The sequence below is a fragment of the Hippopotamus amphibius genome, chromosome 15 (genome assembly GCF_030028045.1).
Source record: "Hippopotamus amphibius kiboko isolate mHipAmp2 chromosome 15, mHipAmp2.hap2, whole genome shotgun sequence".
Classification (NCBI taxonomy): Eukaryota; Metazoa; Chordata; class Mammalia; order Artiodactyla; family Hippopotamidae; genus Hippopotamus; species Hippopotamus amphibius.
In genome coordinates this window covers 27,295,112-27,311,692 of record NC_080200.1, presented here as the reverse complement: position 1 = coordinate 27,311,692, position 16,581 = coordinate 27,295,112, and the positions used below count along the sequence as shown (strand labels likewise).

Below are 16,581 nucleotides of genomic sequence, written 5' to 3'. Positions count from 1 at the left end.
TGGAATCACTCCCTGCAAACAGACAGGCCTCATTTCTGTCTCAGACTTTGCGAGATGCTGAAAAACGTGGACTCCGTTGAGACCCGCTTGGAGGAGGGGAGCATCGCTCACAGCTTGTTTGGCAGCACTCCAGGGCGGGGTCCCCGGATGCCACCCTGCCCAAGGGCTGCCCGATATCAAAACCACGCAGACTTTCTGTGTGAGCTCGCTTGCCTCTTTGCTGTCTCTGGGCTCTTTCAAATGCCTCCTCCAGCAAACCGCTCCCTGTGGGGGAACAGGGTCCCCCTTATCTGTCCTTTGGTTATTTGTCCCACTTTTCTCTTTCAGAGGGCCGCTGCCAAGGTGACAAGTCAATGTTCTGTAGGATGGAGGTCTTGTCTCGCTACTGCTCCATCCCAGGCTATAATAAGCTGTGCTGCAAGTCCTGTAACCTGCACGACAACCTCACCAACGTGGACGACGCGGCAGAGCCACCCTCCGGGAAGCACAATGACATAGAAGAGCTCATGCCCACCCTCCCAGTGCCCACTCTAGTCATGGAGGTGCAGCCTCCGCCAGCCACACCCTTGGAGGTGCCTCTCAACACCTCCAGCACCAACGCCACCGAGGACCATCCGGAAACCAACGCCGTGGATGTGCCCTACAAAATCCATGGCCTGGAGGATGAAGTCCAGCCACCCAACCTGATCCCTCGACGACCGAGCCCGTATGAAAAGACCAGAAACCAAAGGATCCAAGAGCTCATTGATGAGATGAGGAAGAAAGAGGTGCTCGGGAAGTTCTAATAAAATGGAAAGATAGCATCAATAGCATTTTTTTTTCTTGCTTATAGAGATATTCCATGGGATGGCAACTCCTGTGTTGTGGAGATGAAGTCAGATTCCTGATTCCAAAAGGTTTTGAGAAAACAAAGAGGGAGAATAATACACACACACACACACACACACACACATATATGGTTGTAAGCATGTGGCAATTAGGTTAGTACATGTGTTTCCTAGCCCTGGAATGTTCTAAGTCCTGTACTGGGGTCAGGTGTGGGGTGGAGAGGAATAGAGGTTCTACAACCCCCATCAAGAAGGGAAGGCAGGAGGGGTACCTCAGAGAGAGAAAATGTTTGCCCCAAGTTTCTGAGCAGTGATTGGGGATCTTCTTTTCCTTGTGGTGACAACCCTGCTGGAGACACAGCACATTTCTTACCCATCTCCAGACCGAGGCACAAGCCCCATGGGACTCCTAGGAGAAATGATGATTTATTTACCAAGTGACCAGTCACTAAGATGAGTGCAGTGAAGTGGAGGCTGTGAACTCCAGTCTTCAAGGTGGTGGGGCAGGTGGTGAGGATGTGTGGTGGCCAGCGGGCACGCCACGGCTCTCCCAGGCCTCTCTTTTCTCCACTAACTCCAGCCTTGTTTGTTCACCTCTGGCCAGCCTGGCCTCAGGGCTCGGGGCTCCCCAGAGAGGCACTGCCCTTCCCCAAGTGCACTGGAAGGATGAGGGAGGCATGTACTCTGCTGGAAAGTCCAGTGAGTGGTCAAGGCTCACATTTTTGTGTGTGAGGGCATGTTAGCTTAAACTTCCCCAAATTACAAGACCCAAGCACAATAGCTCCTTAGCTGGGCCTAGCCTGACATGTAATTCTTAAGCTTTTCATGTCCAGGAACGTTCTAAAGCCTTTATATTCTCACCAGTCATAGATCTTAGAGAATTCTTTCTTGTTTCATTCCCATTCTGTGGATGAGAATACTGAGGCTCAGGATAATACCATAATGGTTATTTTTTATTGAGTTTCGAGGTGCTAAATACTTTTATCTGAACCTCTGTGTGTGCCTGTGTGTGTGTGTGTGTGTGTGTGTGTGTGTGTGTGTGTGTGTGTGTGTGTGTGTGTGTCTGGTCTGGTCTAGGGGTCAGAGTAAGGGTGTAGGAAACAGTGAGGGGACATCTGGGATGATGCTTAACCTTTCAAATGGGTGAGAACTCGCCTCCCCGTATCCCCAGCGCAGTCTGCCTCCCTCCCCTCTGCCACCACGTTCCACACTTGCTCATACCTGTCCCCATGTCTCAAAGGAGCTTGCCGGCTCCTAAGAACCAAACTGGAGGAAGCTTTTCTGAATATCTCTCATAGCATCACTTCTTCAACAAGGTGTAGCATGAAGCACTTCTGCAACTCTGTCTCTTTATCGTTAGGAAATAGATCCACGGCTTTCCCTCGCTGGTGGCAGCTGGTGCTACTCACGGACTGAAGGACTGGGTGGTGCTTGCTTGGGTCTGCGCTAGAATGTCGAGGAAGCTCTGGACTAACCCTAGCCAGAATGTTGCTCAGTATATCCAGCTTGGGGGCCACAGGACAGGAACACTTCCTTCTCAGATCCCAGAAAAGCAGGGGATGTGTGTCTTGGGGGCTGGAAGACTTCGGGGATGGGCCTCAGGTGGGACACTCCCGGGGGGATCTGTCTTCTGTTGCAGGAAGAAAGACGCCCTCTGGGAACTGTAGGCCAGTTGGCCATGGCCCCACATGCCATATTCAGTGCACTGGGCCAGAGAGCCACGAGTTCTCTAGACTAGGTGGTCCTCAGCGATCTCTCTAAGAAGGCAGTGTTCCCCTGCTCTGAAACACTGCCATTCTCCACTGAGTTTGAGACCCTTGGAGAGCTGGCTTAGCAATAGTCCTGAGCTTCCAGAGCTGGCTGAGAGGCTCCTGCAGCCTGGGGGAGGCAAAAGATGTCTTCGAGCCAAGGTTTTCTAACACCAGGTTGAGACTCAGAGGTCCCCTTTGTCTGCTGCTCTGAAAAGTCAGCTGAGGGGCCTGAGAGTCACTTCATGTTCGTAGGAAGACTTGTGCTAGAGTTTTGGGACCTGGCTCTCTGATCTACTCCTTTTGGAAAACCCATGGAATTTCATGTATAAGCCTTTCATGTGTACTTTAAGGTTCTGTGTTTGTGTGTGTGTTTGTTTGTCTGGAGTATATCAATGGTGCTCAATAGGGAAGTCTTTATCAGATGAAGCATGACGACTCTGTACTCCTGTCTGCCAGGCAGCTGCCACATGGGTCATTCTGGTGCTGAACTCACATCACAACATTTTATCTTACTGATGATGCCATCAATACCTTTGTTCTTCTGTATAGTAAAACTTGGCTCCTTGGTTTTATAAATTATTAAAGTCAAAATGTCTGTGTTTTTGCACATCACGCCTGTGTTTGTTTGTTACCTTGACTACCCATTCCCAGCCTACACTTGGGCAAACAGAAGGATGTGCTGCCCCCGCAAAGCCCAGAGATGTGGGGGGGACATGAGTAGGCAGTGAGACAAGGCTTCACAAGTCAGGATCCCGTGAAGGGCGAGAGGCGCCCAGAAGGACCGACCCCTCTCCCAGCTCCCCATGGAGTCAGCTCTCCAGGCAACGCGGCTTAGCCAAAGGCTCCCAGGTCAACTTTTAGTCCAAGCAGGAGATGAAGGATCTCCAGATACCTCCTCCTCCCTGATTACAGCCCCTTCTCTCCTATAATTAGGGTTTCCAGAAAAAATACTAGATGTGGAGTTAAATTTTAAATTCAGAAAAACAGGGAATAACCTTTTAGTGTAAAAATGGGATGCACTGATACTAAAAATTATTTATTATTTCTCTGAAACTTACATTTAACTGAGAGTCTTGTATTTTTATTTACTAAATTTGGTAACCCGACTTACAATCAGTATTCCACTTTTAAAGACAAGTGCATTCTCTCCGGCCCTCTTTGATAGTAGCAGGTATTGGGGAGGAGGGAGGTTGAAGGGAAGGGCAGAAGAGGTTATTTCTCCTGCTGCCCTGACCAAGCAGGAATCAGGCAAGGTGTACCCTGTGCCGGGGAGATGGAAAAATCAGAAATCTTATTAGTTTGTACAGGGGTTATCCGTGGCTTAGGAATACACAGCATTTCTCCCTGTTCTTTGCTACAATTTATTTTGACTCTGTTATTATGGTACAATTAGCTATTTACAACGGGGAAGAGGAAATTGGAATGGGTGTGTGTTGAGTGTGTGTGTGTTAGAAGTGGAGAGTAAGGGGCTTTGGGTAAGCAGAAACTGGCTGAGACTAAATATTGGCAAAGGTAACTCATAACCAGATACCCCAGCGAGGTTATTTTAGAAAACAGGCCCTGGGTTGTAGAGGAAGTGGTAAGGAAGCCCCGATCGATGCTTTCTGAAGAATGTTGATAAATGGTTCGGACGAGCCAAATGATGCTACTCCTGAGGATGTGGCCACCACTCCCTCCTCTGGGCACCGTGTGAGTCCCTGATTCCCGTGCACAGAGCAGCCCCGCCATCGTCATCCCCAGGGGTTTACACTCCACTGTGCGTTCTCAGCCCAGGGGAACACAGTACACCCCCATTTAGAGGCTGTGTAGCCAGCTCCCCTGGAACCTCATGACCCAACACAGGTGTTGTGTCATCTGTGGGGCTCCCTCAGGGACTAACCTCAAATACACATTAAAGTTACACAAAGACAGTGTGTGAGTGCCCCATGGTGTGCCTTGGTTCAAATAAGATTCTAGTTTCTTTAGGCGAACACTTAGATCACTGATTTTCTACCTTTTGTTTTAAATTCTATGCATTTATGGCTATAAATTTCCATCTATACAGCTTTAGCTGCACCCCACAAATTTTGAAATTTCATACTTTTTTTGTCATTTTATTAAAATGACAAAATATAGTTTCTTTTTTTTCCTTCAGATCTTTATTGGAGTATAACTGCTTTACAATGTTGTGCCAGTTTTTGCTGTACAACAAAGCAAATAAGCTATATTTATACATATATCTCCATATCCCCTCCCTCCCATCCTCCCTATCCCACCCCTCTAGGTCATCACCAAGCATCGAGTTGATCTCCCTGTGCTAAGCAGCAGCTTCCCACTAGCTATCTATCCAAATAGTTTCTATCTTTCATTGTGACTTCCTCTTTTACCTAAGGGTTATTAGCATGTTGCTTAATTTCCAAACATTAGGGGGTATTCTGGTTACAGATTGCTATTGATTTCTATCTTATTTTATTGTGGTGAGAAAACATTTTGTAGAATATTTCAACCCTTTGAAATTGGTTGAGGTTGGCTTCATGGCCCATGATGTGGTCAATTTTTTCAAGTATTGCACATGTGCTTAAAAGTATAGGCAACTGGCATTTATTTATTTATCTATCTATCTATCATCTATCTATCTATCATCTATCATCTATCTATCTATCTATCTATCTATCATCTATCTATTTTGGCTGCATCGGGTCTTAGTTGCAGCAAGTGGGATCTTCGTTGTGGCATGCGGACTCTTAGTTCAGCATGCATATGGGATCCAGTTCCCCGATCAGAGATCAAACCCTGGCCCCCTTCATCGGGAATGCAGAGTTTTACCCACTGGACCACCAAGGAAGTCCCGCAACTGGCAATTGTTGAATATGGTATTCTATATATCTATGATGTCAAGTTTGTTAATTTATTATTCAGATCTTTTGTATCTTGACTTAGTTTTCTTCTTGTTCTATTAATGTGATAGAAAGTTGTTTTAATACTTACCACTGATTGTGGATTTTCCTATTTCTCCTTGCAGTTTTATCAATTTTTGCCCTTCTCTTTAAAAAATAAGCTATTTTACTATTTTGAAATCTCAGAATGGGAGCATACAAATTTCTAATTGTATCTCTTGTTGGTAACATTAACCTTTTATCTTTATGAATTGATCAGTTTTACTTAAAAAATAATTTGAAACTTTCCACCGTAATATTAGTATAGCTATATCAGCTTTCTTTTTTGGTTAGTGGTTGCACAATATAACTTCTCCCATTCTTTTACTTTCAGTTTTTTGAGATCTTATGTGTCCTATTTGTACTTTGTAAACATATAATTTTCAGTATCATCTAACACTTTAATCTTTTGATTAGACCATTTAGTCTATTACAATTAATGTCATCACTGATACCAGTGCCCTTATGTGTACCTTCTTTTGTGTTATTTGTCCTGACCTGTGGTTTTTTTCTCTCTTTCTTGCCTTCCTTTGGATTGGGTGCTTTTTTCCCATTCCATTTTTGCCTTCTGTTAGTTTTGATGCTATATACTGCTTTTCTCTTATTTTAATGAGTATTCAAGACATTTCAACATGTGCTCTTAATTTACCAAAATCTATTATTCTTCTTAAAGTGACCTTCGTTCCAACAATGCAAATCCTTAGAATAGTAGTCTCAAACTCTATGTGCTGAAAGGTAAATTTTTTAAAATTTCCATTCCATCATGGATTAATAAAATATAAAGGAATTAATAGAAAAATAAGTAAAAAAGCAAAAGGACATACAAAATACATGCTTAATTTTAAAATAATTTCAAGGTGTGATTGACATACAATAAACTGCACATACTTAGGTGCACAATTTGACAAGTTTTGAAATATATGTATAAATGGGAAATTATCACCGCAGTCAAGATAGTGAACACACCCATCACCCCCAGCAGTTTCTTCCTACCCCTTTGTACTCTCCCTCCCCTTCACTCCTATCTCCAGGCAACCACTGATCATCTTTGTATCACTACAGGTTAGTTTTCCTTTTCTAGAATTTCATAAAAATAGAATTAAACAGTATTTACTCTCTCTGGCTGCCTCCAGTCAGTATAATTATTTTTACATTCGTACATGGTATTGCTTATATCAACAGTTCATTCCCTTTTATTACTGGGTAGTATTCCATTGTATGAATACATTGCAGTTTGTTTATTCATTTCGCAGTTGATGGGCATTTGGTTGTTTCTAGCTTGTGGCTTTTGCAAATAAAGATCTGTGAACATTTGTGTATAGGTTTTTCTGTGGTGTGTGTATTCCTTTAAGCAAACACCTAGGAGTAGAATGGCTGGATCGTAAGGGAGGTGTATGTTTAACTTTTTAACCAGAAGCATATGAGACTTCCAGTTCATCCACACTGTCATCAACACCTGATATGGTCAATCTTTTAAACTTTAGCCATTCTAAAAGATATCTAGTAGATATCTCATTGTAGTTTTAATTTGCATTTCCTTATTGAATAATGATTTTGAACATCTTTTCATATCCTTATTTGCCATAGATATATCAATTGATCGATAGACAGATATAGATTGATCAACAGATAGATAGATAGATATATAGATGATGATAGATAGATAGATAGATGATAGATAGATAGATTTTCATTTTAATAAAGTTCAACTTACCAACATGTTCTTTCATGGATTGTACTTTCCATGTTGTACCTAAGAAATCCTTGCTTAACCTAAGGTCACAAAGATTTTCTTGTATGTTTCGTTCTAAGTTTTACATTCTTAGATTTTATATCTATATCTATGATACATTTTGAGTTAATTTTTGTATGGAAAGTGAAATATGGATCCAAGTTCACCTTTTGGCACATGGATATCCAAATGTTGCAGCATTGTTTTTTGAAAAGATATCCTTTCTCCACTAAATTGCCAAAGGTCATGAAAATTTCCTCTTACTTTTTTCCCTAAAAATTGAATAGTTTTAGCTCTTACATTTAGAACTGTGATCCATTTTGATTTACTATCTGAATGTGGTGTGACATTAGGATCTAAACTCATCTTCTTGCATGTGGCTATCCAACTGTCATTTGTTGTATCATCTGTTAAAAGATTACTTTTTCCCTCTAAATTTCCTTGGCATATTTTCCGAATTCAAGTTTTTCTCTAAATTCTGTTCCATTGATCTATATGTCTTTCCTTACACTAGCACTACACTGTGTTGAGTACCCTGGATTTTAGTAAGTTTTGAAATCAGAAAGTATAACTCCTTTAACTTTGTTCTTTTTCAGAATTGTGTTGGCTCTTCTGGGTCCTTTGTATTTCCATATAAATTTTTAAATCAGCTTATCAATTTCTGCAAAAAGGCCTCCTGGAATTTGAGAGGATTATACAATGTATCGATCAATTTAGGAAGAACTGACATCTTGACAGTATTGTGGCTTCCAACCCATGAACACAGAATGTCTATTTAGATCTTCTATAATTTCTCACAGCCACATTTTGTAGTTTTCGATATACAAGTCTTAACATTTTTGTTAAATTTATTTTTAAGTATTTTATTCTTTTGATGCTATTGTAAATGTAACTGTTTTCTTTATTTTCAGATTGTTCACTGCTACTATATAGAAGTACAATAGTTTTTTGTTACTTTAACCTTGGGTTCTCAAACTTGCTGAACATGTTAATTCTAATAGTTTTGTTTTTTGTTTGTTTTGTTTTTGGTGTGGATTCCTTAGTGTTTTCTACATATAGGACCATGCCACCTGTGAATATAGTTTTATGTCTTCTTGTTCCATCTAGACTTCCTTTTTTTTCATTGTTGGACTGGCTAGAACCTCCATACAATGCTGAAATGATGGATATCCTTGCCTTGTTCCTGATCTCATGAGAGAAGCATCCAGTGTTTCACCATTAAGTATGACTAAGTATGATGCTGGCTGTGGGCTTTTTTTTGATGAAGGAAGGTACAGTCTAGTCCTGGTTCACTGAGTGTTTACCATGAGTAGGTACTGGATTTTGTCAAACACTTTTTCTGTATCTGTTTAGATGACTGTGGCTTTTTTCTTTTATCCTTCTGTCGTTGTACTCATTGATTTGCAAATGTTAAATCAAACTTGCATTCCAGATCTACATCTAATTTGGCTGTGGTCTGTAATTCTTTTTCTCTATTCCTGAATTTGGTTTTTTAATATTTTGTTGAGGGTGATTGCACCTATATCCTGTAGTTTTCTTATCATGTCTGGCTTTGGTATCAGAGAATACTGGCCACACAGAATGAGGTGGGACGTGATCCCTCCTATTCTATTTTCTAGAAAAGTTTGTGAAGAATTGATATTCTTTCTTCTTTTATTTTTACGTTTGATAGAATTCATGAATGAAGACATCTGGCCTGAGCTGTTCCTTACACCAAGATTTTAAATTACAAATAAGTTTCTTTATTTATTATAGGTCTATTTCTTCTTGTATCAGTTTTGGTAGTTTGTGTCTTTCTAGGAATGTGTTCATTTCATCTAAGTTATCTATTTGTTGGCATACAGTTGTTCATGGTATTCCTTTGTCATCCTTGTGCTTGCTTTAGAGGCAGTAATGACATCCTCTTTTTTCCTCCTTATTTTGGCAATTTGTATTTTTTCTTTTTTTCTTGGTTAATCTAATTTAAGGTGAATTTTCAATTTTGTTGGTTTTATCAAAGAAGCAATTTTTAGTTTCATTGATTTTTCTCTGTTGCTTTCCTATTTCTATTTTCAATTTTTATCTAATCTATTTCCTTTTTCCTCCTTGCTTGCGATTAGTTTGCTCTTTTGGTTTCTTTTTTTTTAATCCAGCATTTTTGTTGTTGGTTTTTTTTTTTTTTAATATTTATTTATTTATTTGGTTGTGCTGGCTTTTAGTTGCGGCAGGCAGGCTCCTTAGTTGTGGCATGTGAACTCTTAGTTGCGGCAAGCATGTGGGATCTAGTTCCCTGACCAGGGATCAAACCCAGGCCCTATGCATTGGGAACACAAAGTCTAAACCACTGCACTCCCAAGGAAGTCCCCTCATTTTTGTTTTTTAAACTTTATTTTCATAGAACATATTTTCATATTAGAAAGTCCCGCAGTGGGAAAATAATAATTTATTACCAATAGTTTCATGTTTGTGGACAGATTATTTTAGGACAAATAAATGCATTTAAGGATCAGGTCTCAGTTTAGAATCTGCAATATTTTGACACATCAACAAGGAGGACTTCTTCCCTAAATGGGACTTACCTATATTTAGAATCTCTCCACACTCTTCTTCCTATGATTCAGAAATTAGTAATGTGAGATATCAGCACTTCCCAATTTTAAAGTTTCCTCAGGACATGTAACTATCAGTAGCTGGTACCAACTGAACAGAGGGGGTAGTTTTCAAAAATTAAACACTGTCTAATTTTCTGCAAAATCTTTACTTATGAATTAATAGTCTCTCCCTTATTCATCATTCTCAACACAAATATAAAAGTTTGATCATGTATTGATAGTAAGAAAGCTGCATTTACTCAGAGATTGATAAATTAAAAGGCCCAAGCTCATACATAATGTTTAGTTATACTGTGAGTTTGCGAGAAGCTGGGAGACAATCCCATTAACGCATCAGAATGCAGACCTCAGTCTCACAATTTCTCGGATACAAGTCCTCTCAAACCTTTTCCTCAAAGATTAAGCTCTGAAAATAACCATGTGATTAGGATAAAAGGTTTGCCTCACCAATGGCTTCTATGTTATTTCCTCCTTATTGTCAGTGGAATGCTGAGCAGAGGCAAAGAAGTGTACAACCAGTTCTTAAGATATTTAGTCATAAAGGCCAGGGCTTCCCCAGCATGACAACAGCTTTCAGATGCCCATATTATGATAGCTGAAATAACAAAGTACAGCAAAGTTTAGAGCTGAGAGTCTGAAAGGCCTGCCTTGGCAGCTTTCTGAGATGTACCCCACAGACACAGTCAGTAACAATGTGTCCAAGGCCCAAGTGACTATGGAGAACACGGGCTGTAGCCAGGAGTCCATCACAGAGCAAGCATGCAAATACACAGCTGCAAGCAGGTCTGCAGCAAACACTGACATCCATCTCACCAGTCCAGGGTAGAGATGCAGCTTTGGAACCAGAATGGCAGCTGGGTAACAAGTGAATGTGCTCCACATCATTTTAGGGGGGGTTGGTCCTGGAGCTGAGACATGAGCAGGTCTGACCACTGGGTTTGAAGGAACAGATCTCAATCTCCTTGGGCATTGTAGAGGACACTGAGCCCCCAGAGGGCCACCACCTTGCTCCTGAGGCCTCAAGGTCATCCAGTAAACTGGAAACAGTTATCTTCTTCTGGTTTCTTAACATGAACGCTTATGTTTGTTTACATTATTGATTTGAGACCCTTCTTGTTTTCTAATATAGGCATTTACAGTTACAAAATTTCCCTCATGAACTATGTTAGCTGCATTCCATAAATTTTGATATGTTGTGTTTTCATTGTGTTGATTTCTTTGGTCCATGGATTATTTAAAAGTGCTTTTCAAATTTTCCAAATATTTGGGTATCTCCCAATTTTTTAATTCTGTTGATTTCTAATTTAACTTCACTGTGGTTAAAAAAACTTACTTTGTATGATTTCAATCCTTTTAAATGTATTGAGACTTTTTTATGGCCTTGCATATGGTTTATTGATAGTTCATGTGTGTTTGCAAATAATGTGTTTTCTGCTATTCTGGGTAGAGTGTTCTATAGACATCAGTTAGGTCAAGTTGGTTGATAATGTTAAGTTTTCTAGTGGCCATGGTTCACCTCCTGAATTCTAATCCTCTCCCTAATGTTGGCTAAGAATTTCTAAATATCCTTTCAGCTATTTGATGCTTTCAAGAGTTTTGCTTTCCTTGTTCAGTCTTTTTCATTGTTTTTAACAGGATGTTTGCCCTGAATTATCTAATCAGACAATTCTGGAATCCCATTTACCAATTTTTAATACAGGGTTGTCTATTTTCATCTGTTGGAATTAGGCTAGGTACCATTTCTAATAACATAAGGCAATTTTTTAACACAAGGTTTTATTGGTAAAAGGGAACTCAAAGCCTTTAAATTCCTAGCAAAGTGGCCAAATATAACAATTATTTCTCTATTCCTAAATCAATTTAAATTAAAATTTTTATATATAAAGAATTATAATTCTGTGTAGATAGCTGGCTTCCTACTATTAATGTTTCAAAAAACATTACTGGATAAAGAAAGGTCATCATATAAATATTATAAAAATGTTAAAGTTCAATTAACCAGGTTAATACAGCAAAAGTTGTCATAACATCAAGGAGAAACTGACAAAGCCTCCATCCTAAGGAGAACATTTAACATGTCTCAGTAATTAATAGATCAGTAATAGAAAGAAAACAATAATATATAGAAGATTTGAATAACACAATAAATAAGCTTGATCTAAGTAACACACATATATCTCTCTCTTCCCCCAACAACTGAACAACTCACATTCTTTTCAAATACTATGACATGTTTATGAAAATTGATAATATATAGGGCCACAAAGGAAGGATAAGAAATTGAACAGATTTAGTAATTAATCTAACTTAACTACAGGTAATTAAATTAGAAATCAACATCTAAAAATTTAATTTAAAACATATTTGAAATGCAAAAACTCACACTTCTAAATAACTCACAGGTCAAGAAATCATATTGAAAATTAGGAAATATTTATAATTGAATACCACTTATCAAAGCTTGTGAAATACAGTCAAGGAAGTGCTTGGAGGTTCTTAATGGTCTTAAATACAAAAATTAGAAGATAAAAAAGTGTGAAAATAAATTAATGAACTATGTAACACAATAAACCCAAAGAAAGTAGAAAGAAAGAACTAACCAAAATTATTTATAAGGATAGAATTTAATAGAAAAGAAACTTTAAAAGATCAACAAAGCCAAAAATTCATTTAATAAATATTAATAAATATTACTGGCTTCTGGTAATAATGATCAAAAATTAAAGACAGAATGTACAAATCAACAGTTTTAGGAATAAAAAGCAGAACTTAATATTGAAAGGGTTGAGATTAAAGGGTTTATAAATAAAAATATGAACAAATTAATGTCAAAAAAATTGAAAATAAGTAAAATGAATACATCCTTACAAAAATAAAATTTATCAAAATTTACATAAGGAGAAATAGAAAACTTAGTTAGAATTATAATCATGAAAGGCATTGAATTTGCAATTCAAAATAGTCCACAAATAAAATACCAGGCTCAGACAAGCAGATAATTCTAACATCACACAAATTCTTCTAGATAATAGGAACAGAAGGAAGCACTTTTCAGTTTATTCCATGAAGTTAAGATAACTGTATTACCAAAAATAGATAAGGCCCAGGGAAAAAAAAAAAGGCACAAGAAAATTGCATGGATGGAAAAATCCTAACCCTGGTATCACTAGACCAGATCCAGCATGGACAAAGAAGGTGCTACATAAGCCTAAGTTAGGTTTATTCCCAGAAATTATAGATGGTTTAACTTGTTTCCAAACAAGATGGTGAACTAGCATGTTTCCAGCTTCCTCTCCAGTGTAACTCTGGAGTAGGTACAAAAATGACATGGGATGAATCAGCATAAACACTATAAGAATCCCCGAGAAGGCTGTTTTGAAGTGGTACAAGTGTGCCTGTGGCAGATGGTTAGTTTGTTTTCTGTTTTGTTGTTTTGTTTTGTTTTTTTCAAAACTCTGGGGTGTGGAACAGCCAGATCCCTCAGTGAGAAGACAGTGTTAGGGGAGAGTTTATAACTTTTACCTTTTTCTTCCCATACCTTGCTTTGGATTGATCATTTTCTGCCACGTTCACCCAGAAATTATTAGCAATAGCTCAAGCTAGATGATATCAGTTGTGACAGGTCAGGATAGCATTTAAAGCCAACTAAAATGAGAAACTTGTGGAAAGAGGTGCAGATTGGTCAGCTCCCCTCCCCCCCTCCCAACCCTCAGGCAGCTGGACTGAAAGCTAAGAAGAGAGACTTCTGGTCTCAGCTCTGACATATGAAGAGTTTGGAACCCATCACTCCCATTCTCACAATCACAAAAAAGCTAAACAGACTGAAAATCAATGACTTTTCTTAGATCCATCAGAGAATTGAGGTCAGAGGGCACATCTTGTCACCCCAAAACTGAAGTGATAAGTGACTACAGAGAATCACAGCCAAGATCACCTTACTTGGGAGCAGAAGCTTCTGGAGCCAGTAACCGATAGAAATATTTAAATAGTAGTTGACAAACTTCTAAAGGCAGTGTGTGGACTGGATTAAGGGTGGGAAACTTCTGGGGTCTGCAGTCTTAGGGAGCCCCCCACTCTCTTGAGTTTTACCTCCAGAAACCTCACTGGTTCTCACAGTGAAGATATGACAAAAATCCACTGGTGCTTCTGGAAGGAAGAAGGGAAAAGTAGTCATTTTGAAATATACCCAGAGTATCCTCTAAAATAGAGGCCTGCCTTCAAAAGCGATACTTGATCAGAACCTTGTCTGATAAGGAGAAAGGCAATTAGACAATGTCAGCCCCTTCCAAAAACAGAGATTTAATCATGAGATTATAGAATGCTTCCCCTCCCCCACACCTTACCACCATATCATTAGGGCCCCAGTATAAATATAGTGGATTAAAACTGAGAGAGCTGCAAGACACAGACTCTCTCTAAGAAGAAACTCTGAGGAAACCCAAAGACAACAGGGAAGCAAAAAACAAACAAAACAAAACACATACACACATATACACTCTCTCTCTCTCTCACTCACACACACACACACACACACACACACACACACACACACACACACACACACGGAAACTGGAGGAAACCAAACACCTACAGATATAGTGGATCAGAGGTCTAGGAGCCCAACTCCTAGAGATTAACACCAAATCTTGCTCTAACAGCCTATGTACCTCACTTCCTATTACCAGATACATCACATTCAGCTTGAAACAAAAAATTACAAGGCATGCTAAAAGACAAGAGAAAACAGTCTGAAGAGAGAAAGCAAGCATCAGAATCAGACTCAGCTAGGTCACAGAGTTTGGAGTTATCACATAGGGAATTTAAAATAACTATGATTTACATGCTAAGGACTCAAATTGAAAGTAGACAACGTGTAAAAATTTATGGGTGATATAAGCACAGAGATTAAAACTCTAAAAAAAGAATCAGAAGACAATGCTTAAATCAAAAACACTGCAACAGAAATGACGAATGCCTTCGATGGGTTTAACAGTAGACTGGACAGAGCCAAGGAAAAGATCAATGAGCTTGAAGATACAGGAATAGAAACTTCCCAAACTGAAATGCAGATAGGAAAAAGAATGAAAAAAAAAATGGAATAGGATGGTCTTATACACTCCTCTTTCTGCATAAAACACAGCCTGCTTCTCAACTGCCTCAAGATCTCTGCCTAAGGGTATTTACTCAAGAAAGCACACTCTGACCTCATACCATGCTCTGGAGTAGTTACAATTTTCTTTTTCTTTTCTTTTTTTTTAAGAACTTTTATTGAGATACAGTTAACAGACAATAAACAGCATATATTTAGAGTGTACAATTTGGTATACCAATCTCCCAATTCATTCACCCCCAACCCTCCCTGCTTTTCCCACTTGGTGTCCATGTGTTTGTTCTCTACATCTGTGTCTCTGTTTCTGCCTTGAATTTCCTCTTTCGTAGTTGTTAGCATTTACCTTATATATTGAGGTGCTCCTATATTGGGTGTATGTATATTTATAATTGTTTTCTCCTCTTTTTTGGATGGATCCCTTGATCTTTATGTAATGTCCTTTCTTGTCTCTTGTAATATTTTTTATTTTAAAGTCTATTTTATCTGATATGAGTATCGCTACTCCAGCTTTCTTTTGATTTTCATTTGCATGGAATATCTTTTTCCATCCCCTCACTTTCCACTATATGTGTCCCCAGGTCTGAAGTGGGTCTCTTGTAGACAGCATATATATGGGTCTTGTTTTTGTATCTATTCAGCCAGTCTGTGTCTTTTGGTTGGTGCATTTAGTCCATCTACATTCAAGGTAACTATCAATATGTATGTTCCTATTACCATTTTATTAATTGTTTTGTTTTTATTTTTGTAGGTCCTTTTCTCCTCTTATGTTTCCCACTTAGAGAAGTCCCTTTAGCATTTGTTGTAGGGCTGGTTTGGTGGTGCTGAATTCTCTTAGCTGTTGCTTGTCTGGAAAGCTTTTTGATTTCTCTGTTGAATCTGAATAAGATCCTTGTTGGGTAGAGTATTCTTGGTTGTAGGTCCTTCCCTGTCATCACTTTAAATATATCGTGGCACTCCCTTCTGGCTTACAGAGTTTCTGCTGAGAAATCAGCTGTTAACCTTATGGGAGTTCCCTTGTATGTTATTTGTCATTTTTCCCTTGTTGCTTTTAATAACATTTCTCTGTCTTTCATTTTTGTCAATTTGACTACTATATGTCTTGGTGTGTTTCTCCTTGGGTTTCTCCTGCCTGGGACTCTCTGTGCTTCCTGGACTTGGGTAACTATTTCCTTTCCCATGTTAGGGAAATTTTCAACTATAATCTCTTCCAGTATTTTCTCAGGTCCTTTCTCTCTCTTGTCTCCTTCTGGGACCCCTATAATGCGAATGTTGGTGCGTTTAATATTGTCCCAGAGGTCTCTTAGGCTGTCTTCAGTTATTTTCATTCTTTTTTCCTTATTCTTTTCTGCATCAGTGATTTTCACCATTCTGTCTTCCAGGTCACTTATTCGCCCTTCTGCCTCAGTTAATCAGCTATTGGTTCCTTCTGGTATATTTTTCATTTCAGTTATTGTGTTGCATATCTCTGTTTGTTTGCTCTTTAATTCTTCTAGGTCTTTGGTAAAGTTTTCAATCTTTGCAGCCAGTCTTTTTTCAAAGTCCTGGATCATTGTCACTATCATTATTCTGAATTCTTTTTCTGGAATGGTGCCTATCTCCTCTTCATTTAGTTGTTTTTCTGGGGTTTTATTCTGTCCCTTCATCTGGTACAAAGT

General features: G+C 38.9%; 1 protein-coding gene across 2 annotated transcripts in view; it reads left to right on the top strand.

Annotated features, from left to right (window-relative positions):
• Window positions 1–3,185, top strand: part of ADAMTS2 (ADAM metallopeptidase with thrombospondin type 1 motif 2) — a 244,055-nt gene extending 240,870 nt beyond the window's left edge. Inside the window, exon 22 of one of the 2 annotated variants that reach the window (XM_057708973.1) lies at window positions 328–3,185. In XM_057708973.1, coding sequence (XP_057564956.1) covers window positions 328–785 — 458 coding nt within the window. In that variant the 3' untranslated portion in view covers window positions 786–3,185. The remainder of the gene's footprint in view (window positions 1–327) is intronic. The other variant, XM_057708974.1, reaches the window with a different exon arrangement.
• The last annotated feature ends 13,396 nt before the right edge of the window (window positions 3,186–16,581 follow it).